This window comes from Bactrocera dorsalis, chromosome 2, assembly GCF_023373825.1.
Source record: "Bactrocera dorsalis isolate Fly_Bdor chromosome 2, ASM2337382v1, whole genome shotgun sequence".
Classification (NCBI taxonomy): Eukaryota; Metazoa; Arthropoda; class Insecta; order Diptera; family Tephritidae; genus Bactrocera; species Bactrocera dorsalis.
This window is the reverse complement of record NC_064304.1, coordinates 6,749,128-6,769,612: the sequence shown is the minus strand read 5'-3', so window position 1 is coordinate 6,769,612 and position 20,485 is coordinate 6,749,128. Positions and strand designations below refer to the sequence as shown.

The 20,485-nt window shown below is 35.5% G+C and overlaps 1 protein-coding gene and 1 long non-coding RNA gene across 2 annotated transcripts; one reads left to right on the top strand and one right to left on the bottom strand.

Moving 5' to 3' along the window:
- The first annotated feature begins 3,096 nt into the window (after positions 1 to 3,096).
- LOC125776564 (uncharacterized) lies at positions 3,097 to 5,113 on the top strand. The gene is made up of 3 exons (XR_007421820.1): positions 3,097 to 3,987; positions 4,032 to 4,372; positions 4,525 to 5,113. It is a non-coding gene; the product is annotated as an uncharacterized LOC125776564 (long non-coding RNA).
- Positions 5,114 to 6,064: 951 nt separating this feature from the next.
- Positions 6,065 to 14,567, bottom strand: LOC105227011 (solute carrier family 23 member 2). The gene is made up of 8 exons (XM_049449413.1): positions 14,312 to 14,567; positions 7,714 to 8,333; positions 7,530 to 7,650; positions 7,214 to 7,469; positions 7,000 to 7,139; positions 6,575 to 6,944; positions 6,381 to 6,501; positions 6,065 to 6,311 (listed from the first exon to the last, which is right to left on the bottom strand). Exons 1-8 carry the CDS (start codon positions 14,345 to 14,347, stop codon positions 6,251 to 6,253), a joined length of 1,725 nt encoding a protein of 574 aa, XP_049305370.1. The 5' UTR covers positions 14,348 to 14,567; the 3' UTR covers positions 6,065 to 6,250.
- Positions 14,568 to 20,485: the final 5,918 nt, after the last annotated feature.

The following is a 20,485-nucleotide window of genomic DNA, read 5'->3' as shown; positions in this document are numbered from 1 at the left end:
GAATTGTTGTCCGAAGTTTTCCCTCAAAATGGCCATAGAATCGCGAGCTGTGTGGCATGTAGCGCCATCTTGTTGAAACCACATGTCAACCAAGTTCAGTTCTTCCATTTTTGGCAACAAAAAGTTTGTTAGCATCGAACGATAGCGATCGCCATTCACCGTAACGTTGCGTCCAACTGCATCTTTGAAAAAATACGGTCCAATGATTCCACCAGCGTACAAACCACACCAAACAGTGCATTTTTCGGGATGCATGGGCAGTTCTTGAACGGCTTCTGGTTGCTCTTCACCCCAAATGCGGCAATTTTGCTTATTTACGTAGCCATTCAACCAGAAATGAGCCTCATCGCTGAACAAAATTTGTCCGAAAAAAAAAAAAAAAACCGAACACTGATTTTGGTAATAAAATTCAATGATTTGCAAGCGTTGCTCGTTAGTAAGTCTATTCATGATGAAATGTCAAAGCATACTGAGCATCTTTCTCTTTGACACCATGTCTGAAATCCCACGTGATCTGTCAAATACTAATGCATGAAAATCCTAACCTCAAAAAAATCACCCGTTATATTAATATGTGTTTGTGGCTCCTAGATAAAATGTGTTAAAAAAGTCCAAGAAGCGCGCAAACAATTTCACAGCGATCTGTTCGCCAAAATCGCAGTGGGACGTCGGCAAAAGAGAGGAAGTCAGTCACACGACCCATTGCTCACAAAGTGGGCGGCGCAGTGGTGCCAGTGACACTCGTTATACGCCAACGATGTGTTGAAGGAAGGCAACCGAATTTTAATGTCTGTGTCTATATGTACATATGTTTGAGAAGACGTTGTGATTTTGGCACTCTTGATTGTAAAAGTCAAGACGACAATTTGAAATTCAGCCGCGAAAAGTTTTGAATTGTTGGGTAGAGGATGATTGAAATGTAATTTTATATTAAAAAGGTGTGGTTTCTTGGTCGAATTTCTCCTTCCGATTAGGGGTATCTGCCGCGAAGTTAATCGTAATCGTGAAACTCAACTGCTGAAATAAATTAGCAACTGAACCTAATACATCATGGTAATATGGACCTCAAAACTTTGGAAAATATCAATTTTTTTGCATTTTTGAAATGAGTCGTAATGCTTTACGAATCCGCGACAGCATCTGAAATGATATATTTTTTATAAGGGTAGCACCTTACCAAGTGTTAGTAAACTGTATATAACTATCAAAACTACCAAAATTTTCTAAATTGTTAATCTTGCCATTGAACAGTGAATTACGTGAGTAATCTCCTTAGATTGCAGTTGACCTTGGCCACCCTGTATTATTGCGACAAATATGTATACGTTCTTGTAGACACGTATATAAATTGTGTTATTTTTGGTCCTGCCTTAGTATTTTCGTATGATTATATTTAAAATAATAATTAAATAGGGAAGAACTGCCAATTGAGTGAGGGTAAATAGATTTACTAGCCTACTATTTAAACACTTTTATCTTCGTATTTATTTTATAGCGTAGAACTATATACAACACATTTTTTATGAAGGTATTGTATCTAGGGGATGATTCAAGTATAGGTACTTTTATCAATAGCTTTTTTTGACAGATCACGCGTGAGTCGTGTCAAGCTATCATGTTATTTTTGTTCAGTATTGTTTAACATTTCATCATTGAAAGAATGTGTTTCGTGCGCTTCGCTAAGCTCGTGGCCAACATAATCGTCCATCTTAAGACTCAACATTCGTTATTGGATTATATTCGACCGAATAGATCACGTCCAGCACGCAGTGAAGCAAGAGAATGTACACGAAGGCCATGGAGAGTCGATTCCTCGCCATTCGCAATAACTCGGACTGGCAATGGAACGACTTGACTAATTTACGTCGCGATCTTAAATTGACAGCAAGAATATAGCTTGTGCAAGAATTGAATCTGCTGGACCTTCCCTAGCGACATCGCTTCGCTTATGGACTCTTAAAAAGTTCCAAAAAGATCCGACGTTCCGGTGAGACCGTAATCGTCAATATTGCGCCTTGATAAGCGTCTATTTGATGCTTGAAATTAAAGCTCGTGATCTCAGCAACATTTGCTTTCAACAAGACGGCGCCGCTTCTCACACATCGCATTAATCAATGGATTTATTGTGAGAACACTTTGGTGAGCAGATAATTTCATGTTTCAGGGCGGTCGATTGATCACCAAGATCGTGTGATATCACACCGTTATACTTTATCCTGTGGGCATATGTGAAGTGTAAAGTCTATGCCGACAATCCCGCTTCGATTCAGGCCTTGAAGACATGACGCGTGTCATGTTATCAGTCGAAAAGCTCGAACGAGTCATCGAAAATCGGGCTCAATGATGGATCATCTGAGACGTAACCGCGGCCAACATTTAAACGAGATAACCTTAAAAAACTAAGTGCCAAATATTGTTCTTTAGAATGATAATAAACATTCCCCATTAAATTTAGAGTTTCTGTGTTTTTTGTTTAAAAAAGTAGGAAACGTCGAAATGGATTATTTTATATATATTAATCCATTGCTATTCTATTACATTACATACATATATAAATGAAATCAAACATTTCGAATATCTCCAATCCAAAAGGCTAGAGTCGTATTATCTGTCAAATGAAATTTATTATATGCTTTTAATAGATTTAGAGGAATGATCTGCTGCATTCCTCACGTAAAATTTAATGAATTTATTTGACTGCACTATTTAATTTTAAGGGCTCGGGAAAAAAATTTGAAATCGTTTGTTGCCAACTGTCAATTTATATATATAAATGTATTTTCATAAATTACTCTAAAAACCAAATGGCAACCATTTCATTGGTCCGAATGCAATTTTCATTGTTTAGACATAGTGAGAATCGTTATTAATGTTTCTTCCAGATTGACATACAAATATAATTTAGAAATATATACCCGCGAATTAGCTGTAATGTCAATTTATTAACGGTAGGTTATAAAATATAAAAATAAATAGCCAACCCAACGTGAAAACTCTTAAAATGCGCCTATCTTTAATATTAATATCAACATTTTGTTTAAGCAGTACACATCTTCATCGCTTGCCAGAAAAAAGTTGGAATCACCATAAGATAAATAGATATAGCCCATGTATATTAGATGGTTCCTTAGTATTTATAGAATATTTATTATATAGGTATTCCTCAGCAGCCAAATGAGAACAATCACATTAGCAGCATTTCAATAAGATTAACTTGAGCAAATCGCCACTGACAGTCTGACAAAGTATATATCAGCGATGATGGCAGATTTTTGTCTTGCTTAAATTTGTTATTCTAGCAGATAATTGCAGAAGGCGAACAAAATACCGCAATAAGGCGGGTCGGAATTTATCTCTGTTTACACATTTATGTTCGTGACAAGTGAATTGTATCTACTTTTTCGTGGGAAAAAATAATAATATTTTGTTATAGTAAATATATTGCAAGAGGTATAATATCAATGTCGACTACTAACTGCTCGGCATCGTAAAACCGCTTACTTTATATCCTCTAGTCGTATTTGTATGTATGAATATTAGTGCATATCTCACTTGTACTCATTGTAAATATAATATATGTTTGTGTCAAAACAAAGGCGATCCAACCTAACCAGGAGATTTATTTCAAGTACTCACACACAAATGCACAAACAATACATTTAATTTGAAAATACATGTATAGTAAGTACTTAAGTGAAGACAATTAGAAATACTTTGTGTTTATTTTCTTAAAATTTAAAATTTTACTAAATGCTCGTACATACATATCTACTCGTATTTATTTTCATTTGCAGGTGTCACATTGGCAGCGAGTATATTTGGGAACCACCGACCAAGAGTGACTCATCCTATGAGTAATTTGGGTTAGTTAGTGATTGATTTAAAAAAAAATAGATAAACAAATATACCGGGACTTTAGCGTTTCATGTAAACACTGCGGCAAGCTCAACCTTTCTTCTCAGCTAGCGGTTGGAAAAGTGTAGAACGGTATAAAGTAAAATATTCGTCAAATTCTTATGTTTTCTTTTAAGTTTATGATGATCACTTTTGCAGCTACGGCTCAGATAGTCCATCCGTTGAGTTCAAACTTCAATGATTCGTTCGAGCATTTCGACTGGTAACTGAGAATGACACACGTGCTGTTTTGTTCCAAGGCGTGAATCGAAGCGGAATTGTCCGCATATGCTTTAGACTTTACATATCAGCAGAGGAAACAGTCTAACGGTGTGATATCACACGATCTTGGTGGCAACTCGACCAGCTCAAAACGTGAAATTATCTGCCGACCGAAGTATTTTCTCAATAAATTCATTGTTGAAACCAAATCTCATCGAAATGACGAGCTTCAATTTCAGGCATCAAATCATCACACGTAATATTTTGATTTTATATTACTCTATGTTCCTAAAGCAATATAGTTCTGAGATTCATTCAAAATCAAATATGTATATAATTATCCTGCTATAAACAATATTTTTTTAATAGAAGTATTATAAATAATCTTCTTCTTCTTTACTGGCGTAGACACCGCTTACGCGATTATAGCCGAGTCAACAACAGCGCGCCAGTCGTTTCTTCTCTTCGCTACGTGGCGCCAATTGGATATTCCAAGGGAGGCCAGGTCCTTCTCCACTTGGTCCTTCCAACGGAGTGGAGGTCTTCCTCTTCCTCTGCTTCCCGCGGCGGGTACTGCGTCGAACACTTTCAGAGCTGGAGTGTTTTCATCCATCCGGACAACATGACCTAGCCAGCGTAGCCGCTGTCTTTTAATTCGCTGAACTATGTCAATGACGTCGTATATCTCGTACAGCTCATCGTTCCATCGAATGCGATATTCGCCGTGGCCAACGCGCAAAGGACCATAAATCTTTCGCAGAACTTTTTTATAAATAATAAGTCATAAAAAAAAGGTGCGCACTATTTAGTAACAATTATGACAATTTGTATAGAAATGAAATGTATAATATATCATATCATCACAGCTTTACCTATTGCTTACAGTTATTAAATACATTCAGAAAGCTTAATTGGAAACTTTTACAATTTGAAAATTTTGAAGCTTTGCGAGAAAGCTTTTTCAAAGCTTATCTTTTATAGCAAGTGTATCATAAAAGCACCATGCAACTAAAAATAACAGCAAAAACTTGTTTGTTATTAATTTTTAAATATTTTGCTATAAATTATCGTTAGTTTGCGCATATTTTACAATACACAACGTATTAAAAAAAATTAAGAAAATTTACTCCAATTTCATTAGATCGGGAACGAGTCGGTACCCCGTTACGCTCTAGCGTTTCACCTTCCGCGACCTTGGTAAGCGCTGGTCAACAGTACGAACCTGTGTAACTGCGAGATCTTTTTGGGCCAGAGGCCTTTTCAACCACTTAGCAAAGTACATCCTACCAAAATTACAGGTTTTCTAACTAGACACTGTCATGTAGGCACACACGCAATTCAGCTAAATATCTTGTCGGATGCATGTTGTATGTAACTTCGAAGTGAGGAAGGCACGGCGAACTCCTCTTTTTTACATTTGAAAAGAAACTCATACACTTAATATATACATATAATAATAATATCTTTTGCGCAAATTAGGAAGTGAACTGTTTCTCACGATATCTAAACCAGGAGGAATACACTCTCGGCAAAAGTAAGTTCCTGCATGTCGGCCTGTTGTCTTCATATCCAAAACTTGACTTCTCATCGGGAGTATAGCACCATCTGCCAAGGGAGCAAGTGTTTTGGGCACTGGCATTTCGGTTTCATAAGATCGAATAGATTACGAACAAAAGTAACAATTATCACTAAGGTTATTTTGCTCGCGCCATAGCGAATCGCATATCGGAAAACTTTTTATGCTTATTAATTTAGCTCACACAGGTCAGTCATCATTTTTGTAACAGACCTTTGAATCAATGGTGGATACACGACAATAATCGAAGACTTGAAGCAGAGCAGCGAGTAGTTTCTTTAAAAACATTATTCGCCATTTTATAAAAACGACCAATGACTTATTAGAGAAGCTTACCAAATATTTATCGAAAATTAATGGTACAAACGAATATTATTTAATTAATTTCGAAAGTAAACGTAGATTTTATTGTAAGTACTGGTATTCGGATACATTTCTAAAGGATTTTTCTACTTACGTACAAATTTAAAATACATACATATATAACATCTCAAGTATTAAGTACAATACATAATTTTTATACACTTACAGTACAATTATTAACATAAAAACGTAATTTTAGTTTGTTTTTTGGAGTTTGTATGTTGGCAAGAACGGTACGTAATAAGTCCACTTCCATCTAAAAAAGTAAAAGTATAGCATAATTGATAAATATTTATATATATTTATAAATATACGAAATACTTACTTTCTCAAAGTCTCCATGCCCCATGGGAAGTCATAATCCGTAGCGGTGCCATCGTTGATATTCGCATCGCCGAGTGGCATTTCATTGGCCCATTCAATGAGGCCACGCTCCTCAGCAGTACCTGCAAATTAATTGAAATAAAATATATGAGTATGTTTGTATACAAATTCATGCAAGTCCTTAATGAATATTACCTGGAATAATATTATCCAAGAAGCAGCCAAGTAAGCCACCCACAAGAATGGTGGTGCCCAACAGAACCGATAGGGTCGAGTCGACCGTTTCATTGCCAGTATTAATGGCGCCCGGATGTTCCTGCATCCACTTACATAAGACCATGGGAAAGAAAATCGATAAGCCAATAATATAGAGGTTGCGCGCCGAACGCAGGTCTACATATTGCAGCGTCGAAAGTCCAAAAGCAATAATCATGCCAAACATGACACAAAAGATACCGCCAACCACCGAATCCGGTATCATTATAAAAACAGCGCCAAATTTGCCAATTACACCTTGCACGATCATTATCAAGGAGGCCCACTGTATGACACGACGGGAACCAACCTATAATACATAATAATTACAGTTTACTAAACATTCGATATAGTCTCAAGCATACCTTGGTAACTCCAATAGCTCCGACATTTTCGCCGAAAGTATTTGTGCCATTTCCAGCGCCCCAAATACCGGCTAGCACCGTACCCAGACCCTCAGTGCCAATACCACGGTTGATGGCGTGCAAAGGCGGAGAATGTGCACCTACAAGGATAAAATTCAAAAGCAACATTGAGCTTTTTACGAGTTATTTAATTGTAACAAAAATTCTTACAAACCTGACATTTGCGAAACCGTTGGATAGTAACTAAGCGACTCCACGGTACACGCTAAAACACCCGCCAACATGCCCAATACGCCGGACAATGTGACCGACGGCAATCCGAACTGAAATGGATATGGCACGTAGAACCATTTGGCATTGGTCAAGACCTTTAAACGCACATCTGTGCGTGAGGGGTGGCCCTCTTCGAAAACATTGGTTACGGTTAGAATACCGCAGAGACCCCACATTATAGCAATAGTCATGAGCACCTAAAATTGACATAATTTAATGAAAAACTGCGGAATAAACAGCTAATGCCGCTTACTCACCGGAAACATACGGAAAAGTTGGAAGTTGCGCATTTCGATGCCATGACCTTTGCGATATGCTGGAAACGGTACCGGCACATTCGCCATTATCTGTGAGAACAACGTTAGCATAGCTGTGGTACTGCAGAAAACAATAAAAATTCGTAAATATTAATGAAGTACGAAAAACATTTACATTCCTTACCCAACAGCAATACCCCAATGCTTGGACGCAGTTTCAGCAGCGTGTTCGAACAGTGTGAGACCGACCAACGAGACAGTCGGCACTATAGTGAGTGGTGTTACAAAGCGTAAAATTTTCCCCACAAGACCCGTATAGCCCAGCACAACCTGCACTAAGGCCGATACAGCGATCGCACCCGATAGCTCACGCATACGTATCTGCCACAATTCCACACGATCCTCCTCATCTAAGGCGTCAATATCTTCGACCGACGGGCATTTCCATTGGGGCAACGCGAGTATCGCTAAGGTGGGTACCAAAAACGATATTGTACCGCCTTGTACGATTGGTAAACGAACACCCCAAGTGGCCTGTAGCAGCGTAACGATGCCTGTTACGAATATCATTGTTGATATGATGACACCACGATCGGGATCCTCATCCGACATACACAGAGCGGGTGTCAAAATGAATGGAATGGACACGATAGCGCCAATCATGGTCAGATAATGCTGCAACGCCAAGAATATGCTTAAATACCATGGCGGATTTTCGTTGATCGCATATAAGAGTTTAGGCTGTGTTTTTTCTTTATCAGCTGGGTTATTTGCTGAGGGGCCATTGCTGGTCGGTGGTTGTGGCTAAGGGTTTAAAAACAAGTAGATTTATTTAACAAAGGCTAAGTACAGGGTACAGAGAAAAAAAAATGTTTATAAGTAATTACTTTCGAAGTATGGACTTTCAATTTTAAGAATTCATAAATTGCTCTGATTCGAGCTTATCATTAGCGCAGTAAATAGTGCGAGCGATCTCTTCAATCTGTAATCAAAAGTCTATAATCTTTCATCGCAAATTCAATCGTTTTTAAAATGTTGCAATGGTTACGCCCTTTAAGCCCCTCCTCTTTCCAAGAATAAGATTTATAAGGTACAATGTTAAAAATTATAAATTCAGCGAGACATACGAAATTATTACTTATTTACCTTGTATTATAATTACATATTTACCCAAACAATTGTGTTAAAAAATTATGGATAAATTCAATTGGCACGTAATTTATGTCCCGGGAATGAATACCATTTTAATATTATAATTGTGGGTATTGCATTTACTTACAATTAATTAAAATTGCTAATCATTTGTCGACAGATATTATTATTAGTCTGACTTAAATTATAAAATGCTAATTTATGCATTAAAATACAGGGTGGTTACTTTATATGCGTAAACGAGTTTTAAGTATTTGTTGGATGTATGCCAATTTCATAGAATACTCACACTATACAAGACATAATGCATAAAAAAAGAAAATGTATGTGTATTCGCCGCATAATTTAAAAGATAAGATTTAAATGAGAATTTAAGGGGTTACATAGGGTTACGGGTTTTAAAAATCGATTTCTTATTAAATTCTACAACCCCTCTAGAATACTATCCATAGTTTTCAAGTTGATCTGAGTAATAGTTTCGGAGATACAGCCTTGAGAACTTGTGCGCTCGAGGCTAGCTAAGCTAAGTGCGCTGTCTTTAAGCGCGTTTTTCTCGAAACTGTGTTTTTGAACTCGGTTCTCGAGAACTTCTAAACCGATCTTCATGAAATTTTACACAGGTCCTTGAGATACAATTCTTAAGACTTAGACGAAGGATTTTTTTCGATTACAACTATTTGCAAAAAAAAATGTAGCGAAATTTTCACTGAAATTGTCACTATTTTGTAAAAATATCTGTCAAAAATTACCGGAAATGGCGTCGCAATGGTTGAGTTTGAAATATTTTTTTTTTTCAAAAAATTTCAGAATTTCTTTGTTAATAGTGTATGCTTAACAATAAAAAATTCTACTAAAATATTTCATTTTTTATATGAGAAAAAATTATTGAAAAAAAAATTTTTTCCCGAAGAAACCCATGTAACCCCTTAACTAGAGAGAGTCGTGTGCTTCCTAGGCTTCTTACGATTCACCCAGCCCCTACGACTGCCAGCACCTCACTCAAGTCGAATAAGAATGAGAAAATATTATACTTTGCAAGCTAAACAGAGCTGAAGTTAAACTTGATCTCATACATTAACATCTTCTTGAACGAGAAGTTCGAAATTACTTTCTAAACCCAAACTAAATACATAAATGTTAACAACCCTATCTGTATTGAACCCGTGTGTGTGTGTGAGTGCTCGTGCTTGCTCGTGTCTAACACTTACTAATTTATCAAATCAGTGAAAAATTGTCTGCATAAATTAGTACCCTTGTTGAATCCGACTTATCTAACGGAACATAACTACATAGATATTGTGGTTGGTTCACACAAGCTACTACTGTCACGGCTTTAACACCACCCCGTGCTATTTCTGATTAATGAACTCAAACTCGTTGACTTTAATTGGTGGCTGGTTGTCGCTTGCGGCACTCGTGAATCAATGTGCATGTAGGTGTATGTATGTGTGTGTGTGCGTTTGTGAAGTGCACGAGCTGCACATTGTGACACTCGGTTTTGGCCGTGTGTCATAACACTTGAAGCGCCAACACATTCTTTACTGCATCACTGCAATAAGAAATCGATAAATTGGCAATTCATTGAGACTTGTGAAAGTAAACCGATTTAGACAATTATACTAATTAATTTATTTATATACGCAGATAATATAAATATTCTGTGAATTGACGTTTACTAGCATTATGACTGTTACATCACTAAGAGTATTTGCAGCTTGTATTGAATTTCGTCGAAATGGCGTTCAACTCAATTTAATAATATTTATTTAATAATAATATTTTCTCGTCGTAATTTGCTCGTAATATTCTAGTTCCACTATTGTGTTACTATAGTTGCAGCGTCATGCAGTGTAACCGTTATAGCTGACAACTTGTTGATGTAATACAGAAACCAGTGGAGTATAACTGAGTAATTCAAAAAGTTTTATCTCATAAGAAAAGACAGAACCTTTCCTAAGGAATTTATTTTTTTTTTTAATGAATGAATGGACAATTTTACGTTGACTACCGATGAAGAAGTTGTGGAAATCAAAAAGTCAAATTAAGGAGGATGTGTATATAAAAGCGATTCGTATGCGGGAAATGTACCACGAGACCTCATTCCCATTTTGCCTAATAGACAAAGTTTAAAAAATCAAAGTAACCGATTTTATGGCAGATATACGATATAGTGGTCCGATCTGTATGACTCCGACAAATAATCAATGGAATATAAGAATTCATGTACGTATTCAATTTCATTCGGATATTACGAATAAATTTTTATAATCCTTATCCCTGATCCCTGATTTTATGATCCCTAAATAGATTCGCAATAAAACTTGTTCTTAGACTCATGTACGAGGGCTGTCTGATAAATAGCCGACCTAACCATGATGCACGCGACTTTTTCAATTTTTTTTTTTTTTTTTTTCTACATAGTCTCCTTGTAACTCCACACACTTTTCCCAGCGATGCTCCCATCTCTGCAACCCTTTCAAACAGAGCGCTGGAAATGTTCATGCGCGCACGTTTGTGGTCTAGCCTAAGCAAACGCGGCACCCAACGCGCGGACAGCTTTCTCATGCCCAAATCTTGGTTTAATATATGACAAACACGTTCTTCATAATCTCAGCTATTTCCCTAACTTTAATCCGGCGGTCGTCTAGTACCAATTGATGAACTTTAGCGATGTTATCGTTAGTGGTTACAGTTTTTGGACGCCCAGGACGTTCATCATCTTCCAAGCTCCTGCGAACACGTTTAAATTCAGCTGCCCAAAATTTTACGGTGGTAGACGATGGTGCAGAGTCACCATTCACAGAGTCCAACTCATCTTTGATTTGTGAAGGCGTATTGCCTTTCAAAAATAAAAATTTAATTACAGCTCGATATTCAATTTTTTTCCATTTTGGGGAAATCACCGAAATAGACTCACAAAAACGACTGTCAACAGATAATTGCGCAAGATAAATTTCTGAAATTTTGGCGAGTAGCTATTATAATATGCACAATTTGAAGTATAAACTTTTTTTTCAGATGTGCCGCTAGCTTCACGTTGAGGTCGGTTATTTATCAGACAGCCCTCGTACATATATTTTTTAAGCAAATGTATTCAGAATGATCCGCAGATCGATGAGAATGTTTCAGTTCAGCCCTGTGGCGAGAAAAGTAAAGAAAAACAAAAACGAGAAGAAGAACGAGAACGTCCTACGACTGAAACGATTTCGTGTATTGTATAGAGCTCTCTATACACTGCATATCGATTAGAATCTTTCGGTTCACTCCTATGGCAAAACAAAACAATAACATCCTACAACCGCACCACAATCCGAGAATCTACACCTACTGAAAATAAAAACGAACCGCCAGGATTTCCCACTAAATTCTGTTCGAGTTGGTGTATTGGAGATTGTGCCCATTGAATGAAGAATAGAAAACTTTGTCAACACGATGATTCATTCCATACTACAAATTTTGATAGAAATGTAATGTGTTTCGGGGTACAACACCAAAAGGAACTGTTTTACAAGTTTTCACTGAAAGAAGCATATAAGTAGCTTAGCATAGAACTATTTATGGCAAACCATTCTGTAGAGGGTTAAATCATATGTATATACCTTCTTATAGAAAGGTAATATTCAAAAAGTAAAAGTACTTTTTTTGACTATTACATATCATCATGCATACTTTTTTCTTTCTTTTGAGGAGAGAAAAAGTTAAGAATATTAAATTTACTCGGGGATTTTCTGTTGTTGAAAAGATTTATTTCCAAGTAATTCGGCTTTAAAAAGTAAATCATTTGTGAAGTAGTTACTAGCATCTAGTGCGTTTATTTAATTAACATAATATTTATAAATGATGAAATGGTATAATCTCTTCGAAGAAAAACCGAGAAACAACGAACTCCGCTATGGAATTCGTGACACAATTAACACAGGCGAATAGGTTAAAGATGTGAATTAAATAGTGTTGTGGGATACGCTGAATTATGGCTGGTTACGTGGACATAGCACAAAGTAGTTATGTACAAGTAGCAAATCGAACAGGCAACTGTCTAAAACAAGAATCATCAATATTTTGTGTCAGTTTCTTGATAAACGACTTTTCACAGCCTCCGTAGCAGTGTGAGCGCACTGCACAGGGCGTAGTGTGGATATTGTTACAATTTTACTTGAAGAATCAATTAATCAATTCGCTCAATTTTCAATTGCACACATTTATTAAAATCAATATAAATACAGACGAACTAAATACATATAGATATACGTATTTACATAGAGGCTGGGTTTCAAGTAATGCATTAAAAAATATTTAAATTGATATTTGAATTATTATTTTTTTATCTGAAACACTGGTAAAAAAAAATTAATCCTACATAACGGATTGGAAAATAAGAAAATGTATTCCTATATACCGGATGAAAAGAATATTAATCCCAAATTTAATACGTTATTTCCAAGCTTATAATTAAGAATTAAAAACGTTTGCGTACTTCATTCAATTATATTTGTTTGAATTAAAATCCGAACAGCGGAATCAAAAAATGAAATTTTTATATCTAATGTTAAGAGGTTACATGGGTTTACGGGTTTCAAAAAGTCAAATTTTTTTTATTATCTTATTATATTCTAAAACACCTCTAGAATATTGCCCTAAATTTTCAAGTTGATCCCAATAGTAGTTTCGGAGACAGAGCCTTGAGAACTTCTGCGCCCGAAGCTAGCTAAGGGCATCGTCTTTAAACGCGTTTTTATCGAAACTGTGTTTTTGTCAACCGACAAGATCTCTCGAGAACTATTCAACCGATCTTCATGAAATTTTACACAAGTCTTTGAGATACAATTCTTGAAGACTTGAACGAACGATTTGTTTTTTTATTACAACTATTTGAAACAAAAAAATAATTTTCACTGAAATTTTATTTCATTTTTCGAATTTTCAGTTTTTTCCTTTGTTCAAGTTCTAAGTTAAGGTTTCAAGTAAAACACTTTTTTTCACTTTGGATGATCCTGTAAGGAGTTATCCTGCCAGCACGGCGCATCTTTTTTCCGAGGGTCATCGAAAATGGTCGACTTTAAAATATTTTTTTCAAAAAATTTTAGATTTTCTTTGTTAATAGTGTATGATTATAAAAAAAAAATCGAATAAAATTATTCATCTTTTATATGAGAAAAGAATTGTTGAAAAAATGCTGTTTTTTACTCGAGGAAACCCACGTAACCCCTTAATATAGAATAGATCGAACTTCCAATCGGTAGCACGCACAATTCTAAATTTTTTGTTTGTTCTTGTTTTAACTGAAAATATATATAACTATCGAAATCTGTCACCGAAATAACAAAGCACGTGGGGTAAATGGTAAATATCAACAAAATTTTGGTCAAAATAAAAGCGAAATTAAAGAAGCATGGCAAATAGATTTGAAATGTTTATCAGCAATTATGATTTATATCTTTATTATACTAAACTGTATTTATTTTTTTTTTTTGTGCGATAAAAACACATTAATTTAATCTTTTAATACTTGTGTATGTATGTATTTTTAAGGGCGACCAGAAGTCGAGTGCAATCCTTCAACTTTCAATCCACCTACGTACGTACTCATGTACATATGTAGTATATTTAAGAAAAAAAACATTTTTTCTTACAAGATCACCATCCACTTTCACATTTGTCAACTCCATTTCGTGGCTTTTGTTGGATTATTACGGCTGCGCGGTATTTTATTATTTAAGGATCACGCTCAAAAATAACGGATTTTACAATTACAACTCGAGCTGTTACGAAGCGCTGCTCACAACCCAAACGAACCGCCAGCGTCTGCGTTACTTTGCAGAATGAGAATCGGGAGCGATCGAAAGGTTTTCATCTCCCCATTAGCAGCACGGCGCCAATTTATCGCGATTTGTTGCTGTGGGTACTACGCTACGAGCGTTTGTAGTAATACTATTTATTTTACCCTTATAAAAACCCGAAAATAGTGTACATAACTACATACATATGTATACGATATAGTAATAGCAACAACTTCATTGCTTTAGTAGCGAAGAAGCAGGGATTCCTATATACAACGATATTCTGAGAGTGTTTTCTTTCAAATAAAAAATTCAACTATATAGTAGATGCTATATAAAAATATATGCAATACTTGTATATATGTATTTATTTATATTTATTGTGAGATTTTCTATTTCTCACATGCATAGCATCTATTTATTGGTAAAGAGTATAGAGTGCTCTGAATATTTCCTAATTGATTTAATCGAAACTTTGATATTTTCATACACACAAATGTAAATGTTATTGGCTAACGAACGAACATACTTGTACAGCTGTACATATGCTTTGGATATACTAGCAGAGCTTTATATAGAATGATTGCCCTACAAGTGTAAGTCGACTTCGAACGTCTAGTAAAATTTAAAATTTATGTCACTAATTCATATTGCTTGTCAGGAAAAGAAAAGCGTTAAGCTATAATACCCTTCACAGCTGCATTTTTGTAGCATAGAAATATATTGAACGATCTTTTTATTGATTTTGACCAATCATTTTGAATGGCTGTTGTAAGCTATAGTGGTCTGCCCTGAAAAGGTTGTTCGAAAATTATAGAGCTATCCTGGACAACCTCAGCTTCTTTTCTTGAAAGGGCTCTATCGACTTAGCCGCTCACGCTGATCAATTAAATATACATTGGGACAAAAAATAAATTGTTATTCAATTTACCAAGTAAATGATAAAAAAAAATTATTTAGCTAAGTTGGTAGTACTGTCTTTAATTACGAGTACTATGCCAAATATGAGCGCGATTTATCAACCAGACTGTTTACAGCAGCTGATTAAGTCGGTACACCTCAGTAGAGAGTTGCGATTTTTGCAATGGAAATTTTGTGTGTGGAATCATTGCAAATGTTAGAAAAAGCTAACGGTGATTCAAAAACACAAGCCTACGAGTGGTACAAAGACTTCAAAGACCGTTAAGAGATCGTTCAAGACATGTCAAGACGTACTGGACGATCTTCGACGCCTTCAACTGATGAAAATATTATACAAGTTAAGAGATAAAACAAAATTCGCTGAAGGAGCTGAAGGCCATTCCAAAAAATGTTTATGAAAATGGTTTCGAGGACTGGAAAATCCTTCGGTATAAGTGCATTACATCTAGAGGGAATTACTTGGAAGGCGACAAAAAAATTTATGAATAATTATACATGTATTTTGCGTTTTATTTATAATTTCCAGGTACTTCATTGTCACAATGTGTTTAGATTTTACAGTGTCTCCGACATTTACTTTTGGGGTGTTACAAACTTGGTAGCAAACTTTATATACCCTGTTGAGGGTATAAAAATCCCCACATTGGCTGAAATCTATCTGTAGCCGATAGCATCTCTGTAAATATTTTTAAAAAAGTTAGTTATGAAGAAGCTTTAAAAGTTTCAGCTTATGCTTCGGTAAATATGTAGCTTACTAGGCAAATAATGGCATAATCATAATTCTTGTATTACGAATATATCCAAACGCTATAATGTCTAAAATTTCGATTTATTTGGTAGCTGAGTATAGAGAGATAAGGTGCGTGGAAGGCAATATTTTATTACTTTATCAAAAAATTTTTTTTATAAAAAAGTTGGATACTTCAGTTGTCAATAAAAAAAACTGACGACTAAAATAATCCCAACCCAGATAAGTGTTATAAAGATCTTAAAGATAATGTCTTACCGTGGTAGATAGGTGAGTAGGTAGAATAATTTGAACATAAACGAAGCGAAAACTCACGCATGTTATTATTTGAATAAATTTTAAAGTCTCTTAAAGATAGGTGGTTATTTACTAGCTTTCACACAATTCTTCGCTAGTGTCAGCAAAACATTAACCAACATGTGTTGAGTCGATCCAATGGAGATGTTGGGACCTGCCCGCTATCACTCTGACGCTTTTTCGATGTTATCATAATCAACAGCGATGGATGGACGACTCGCATGCGGCAAGTTTCCAATGACTTCACGATTTTCACTGTTTGTCTTGTGCAACTCAAATACTTGCAATCGTGACGGACGTTGTAAACACACAGCTGACAAAGACACACTAATACTAGGAACATAATTAAGTAAGATCAAACTTCTCACAAACATAAAAAAAGGTTGCACCAATCTATGAAAAATATTGTAATCGCATTGGTTTATAAACACCAGTCCGGATAATTTTTCATCAAAAAATACACTATATCTCATCAAAAATATATTTTCATGGTTAAACAAACGACTTATAGTTTTACAAAACATATCTCAGAAATTGTCACATACATACCTATATCAACGAAACCAATCTACCTGGTCGATCAGACGAGGCCAACAGTGGATAATAAGCCAGATGGCTTAATAAAATAAACCTAACAAGTTAGATAATTTTTGAGTACTTTGTTAAAAATAAATTACGTTTTGCAGTTAAAACAATAATTAACGTCAATCAGCATGGGCTTGCCTCTGGTCGCTCCACTGTGTCAAATTTAGCGGTTTTTAGCGATTATTGCATGTCTGCCTTCTCCGCTTGATATCAAGTAGATTATGTTTACACAGATTTCTCTACAGCCTTTGATAAAGTTTCACACAATATTCTAATTTCAAAATCTCTTTAGTTTTTCCCTCTGTTATCTTGTAGTCGATTTGCACAATATATGTACATTGTGTTCGTATTGTCGATTGGCCTGCTGTGTTTATTTGGATACCATATTGTCTATCGTCAATTGAGGGGGGAGCCTGCTTTAGAAGCTTAAAAAAATCGATTTTTGTTTTTTTGCTTAAATCTCTTTAAAAATTATCTAAGAATATGTCCCCAAAGTTATAGATGGTAACTCAAAATATTTTCGAAACTAGAGGGGAAATAGTGACCGAGCCTCTAGCAGGTATATGAGCGCTTGGGCAGAAAGCGAAAAGTTTGTCGCGCGATTTCTCGGCTTTTCGATTTTAACGATTTTTCTTAATTAGCAGGCAGGATAGAAAAAAACTAAACGTCACGTCATATGGAATTGGGGCAAAGTTTATTATGGTTGGCATTAAATTATCTTCTATATAAACTAAAAAAAAACTAAGAAAAGTCAAGTTTAAACATATTTTTAAACAACATGAAGTAACGGGTGATTTTTTTGAGGTTAGGATTTTCATGCATTAGTATTTGACAGATCACGTGGGATTTCAGACATGGTGTCAAAGAGAAAGATGCTCAGTATGCTTTGACATTTCATCATGAATAGACTTACTAACGAGCAACGCTTGCAAATCATTGAATTTTATTACCAAAATCAGTGTTCGGTTCGAAATGTGTTTATCGACAAATTTTGTTCAGCGATGAGGCTCATTTCTGGTTGAATGGCTACGTAAATAAGCAAAATTGCCGCATTTGGGGTGAAGAGCAACCAGAAGCCGTTCAAGAACTGCCCATGCATCCCGAAAAATGCACTGTTTGGTGTGGTTTGTACGCTGGTGGAATCATTGGACCGTATTTTTTCAAAGATGCTGTTGGACGCAACGTTACGGTGAATGGCGATCGCTATCGTTCGATGCTAACAAACTTTTTGTTGCCAAAAATGGAAGAACTGAACTTGGTTGACATGTGGTTTCAACAAGATGGCGCTACATGCCACACAGCTCGCGATTCTATGGCCATTTTGAGAGAAAACTTCGGACAACAATTCATCTCAAGAAATGGACCCGTAAGTTGGCCACCAAGATCATGCGATTTAACGCCTTTAGTCTATTTTTTGTGGGGCTACGTCAAGTCTAAAGTCTACAGAAATAAGCCAGCAACTATTCCAGCTTTGGAAGACAACATTTCCGAAGAAATTCGGGCTATTCCGGCCGAAATGCTCGAAAAAGTTGCCCAAAATTGGACTTTCCGAATGGACCACCTAAGACGCAGCCGCGGTCAACATTTAAATGAAATTATCTTCAAAAAGTAAATGTCATGAACCAATCTAACGTTTCAAATAAAGAACCGATGAGATTTTGCAAATTTTATGCGTTTTTTTTTTTAAAAAAGTTATCAAGCTCTTAAAAAATCACCCTTTAAAATATTTTTTTGATCAAACACCACATTTTTCAATTTTTAAAAAATTTGTAAAATTTTAAATATTTAAAATAAATTATTAAAAAATATGAATCTCTTCGAATTTTTTGTTTCTGATAGAAATTGCGACCTGCATCCTGCCCGTCGTCCGATAAATGCACATGCGAGATGCATCGGGCAATTGCTTCCCAAAGCCAGAATATCAAAGATTTCGTATCCAAATAATTTGTGAATAATGTTTAAATATCTATGTATATATATAAAAGAAAGTTGTGTTAGTTACACCATTAATAACTCAAGAACGGCTGGACCGATTTGGCTGAAAATTGGTGGGGAGGTAGCTTAGAGCCAGAGTAAGGACATAGGATACCTTTTATCTCTTTATGTTAGAATCCAATACAACTCATAAATAGAAAAATTATATTTTAAATCATTAGCATTTGTTCAAAATTCATCTTTGTAAGAATCAATTGAATATATGCGTACAATTTTAAGCAGATTCGTTCTCAAAACTGATACAATTGCTATGTATTAGGAATAGAAGAAAAGAACTGCAACCAAATATGCAGTGTAATAGATTATAACTGGCTCAATAATCAGGCGCTGAGTACGTGCATCTCCAGCGTGCATTTTCCAGCCGCCCTTTTCGTCTTTCCACGCCTGAGAACCGCTTCATCATGTGCAGTATACTAGACTGACTGTCGATTGGACTCCAGTGGAAAATGATGGAGCTATGTTTCTATCACCGACGCAAAAATTCGGCTTTATTCCGATTAGAGAGCACTTAAACACTTCTCAGAATCAAATGTTCGTTGTTTTGGTTGTTTTTGTTGGAGGCACCTACTTTACTCATTTCGTCTGCTTTCAACATAGCAAATATCTTTTCAACGGTGGATTTCCCTGATGCAGACCCCAAATTCAACAGTATTTTCCCAAAAAAGCAATGCTTTATTAACACACGAAATGCTTTATAATCCATTTTTTTGTAAACTAAAACAAGTTGCTTCACATTAATGCTATATCTCATTAACTAATAATTATAATCCAACTAATAGAAATCATATAGATGGTAGTAGTAGTAGAATTATCTATGTATCAGCCACAGTGAAGCGTGGACGGGTACTCTAGTATAACTATAAACCCTAGAAATTTCGCTTTAATCAATTATTTCTTTAACTCCCAAAAAAATCTTCAAAAAAGATCAAGCTTCTCACATTTCTCTCGATTTTTTAAAGCCTCTAAAGCAGGCTCCTCCCTTAATAGGATTGAACGCGTTCAAAAGATTTTTCTTAAGTTTGTTGACCCCATACCGTCGTCCACATCTCGTTTGTTGCTATTACATCTTAAATCAATTGAAAATCGACGGTCTGTTCTCTGCCTCTTATTTGTTTTTAATGTAATTAATGGAGGTATTGGCTGTTCGTCCTTATTTGTTAGGAAAAATTAGTTTCAATATTCCTCAGCGTCGTCCCAGATTTGTTTCCCCATTTTATTGTAAGAAAACTAAATTTGAGAATTTAACCCGATTTCCGAGAAAGTTCCTCTTGATTTTTCTCACTCTAGGGTTTCCTTCATTAACACTCTTAATTCTGTTTTCAATTTAAGTTGTCTATTTGTTTAATTATAATTTTATTATTTTAGAATTCTAATTTAAATCATAATTTATAAACAGACTTCAGTAAATAAATAAATAAATGTTTCCCCCAGGACAACAACAAATCACACGCATCGATAATGGCTCACCAGAAGTCCGGGAG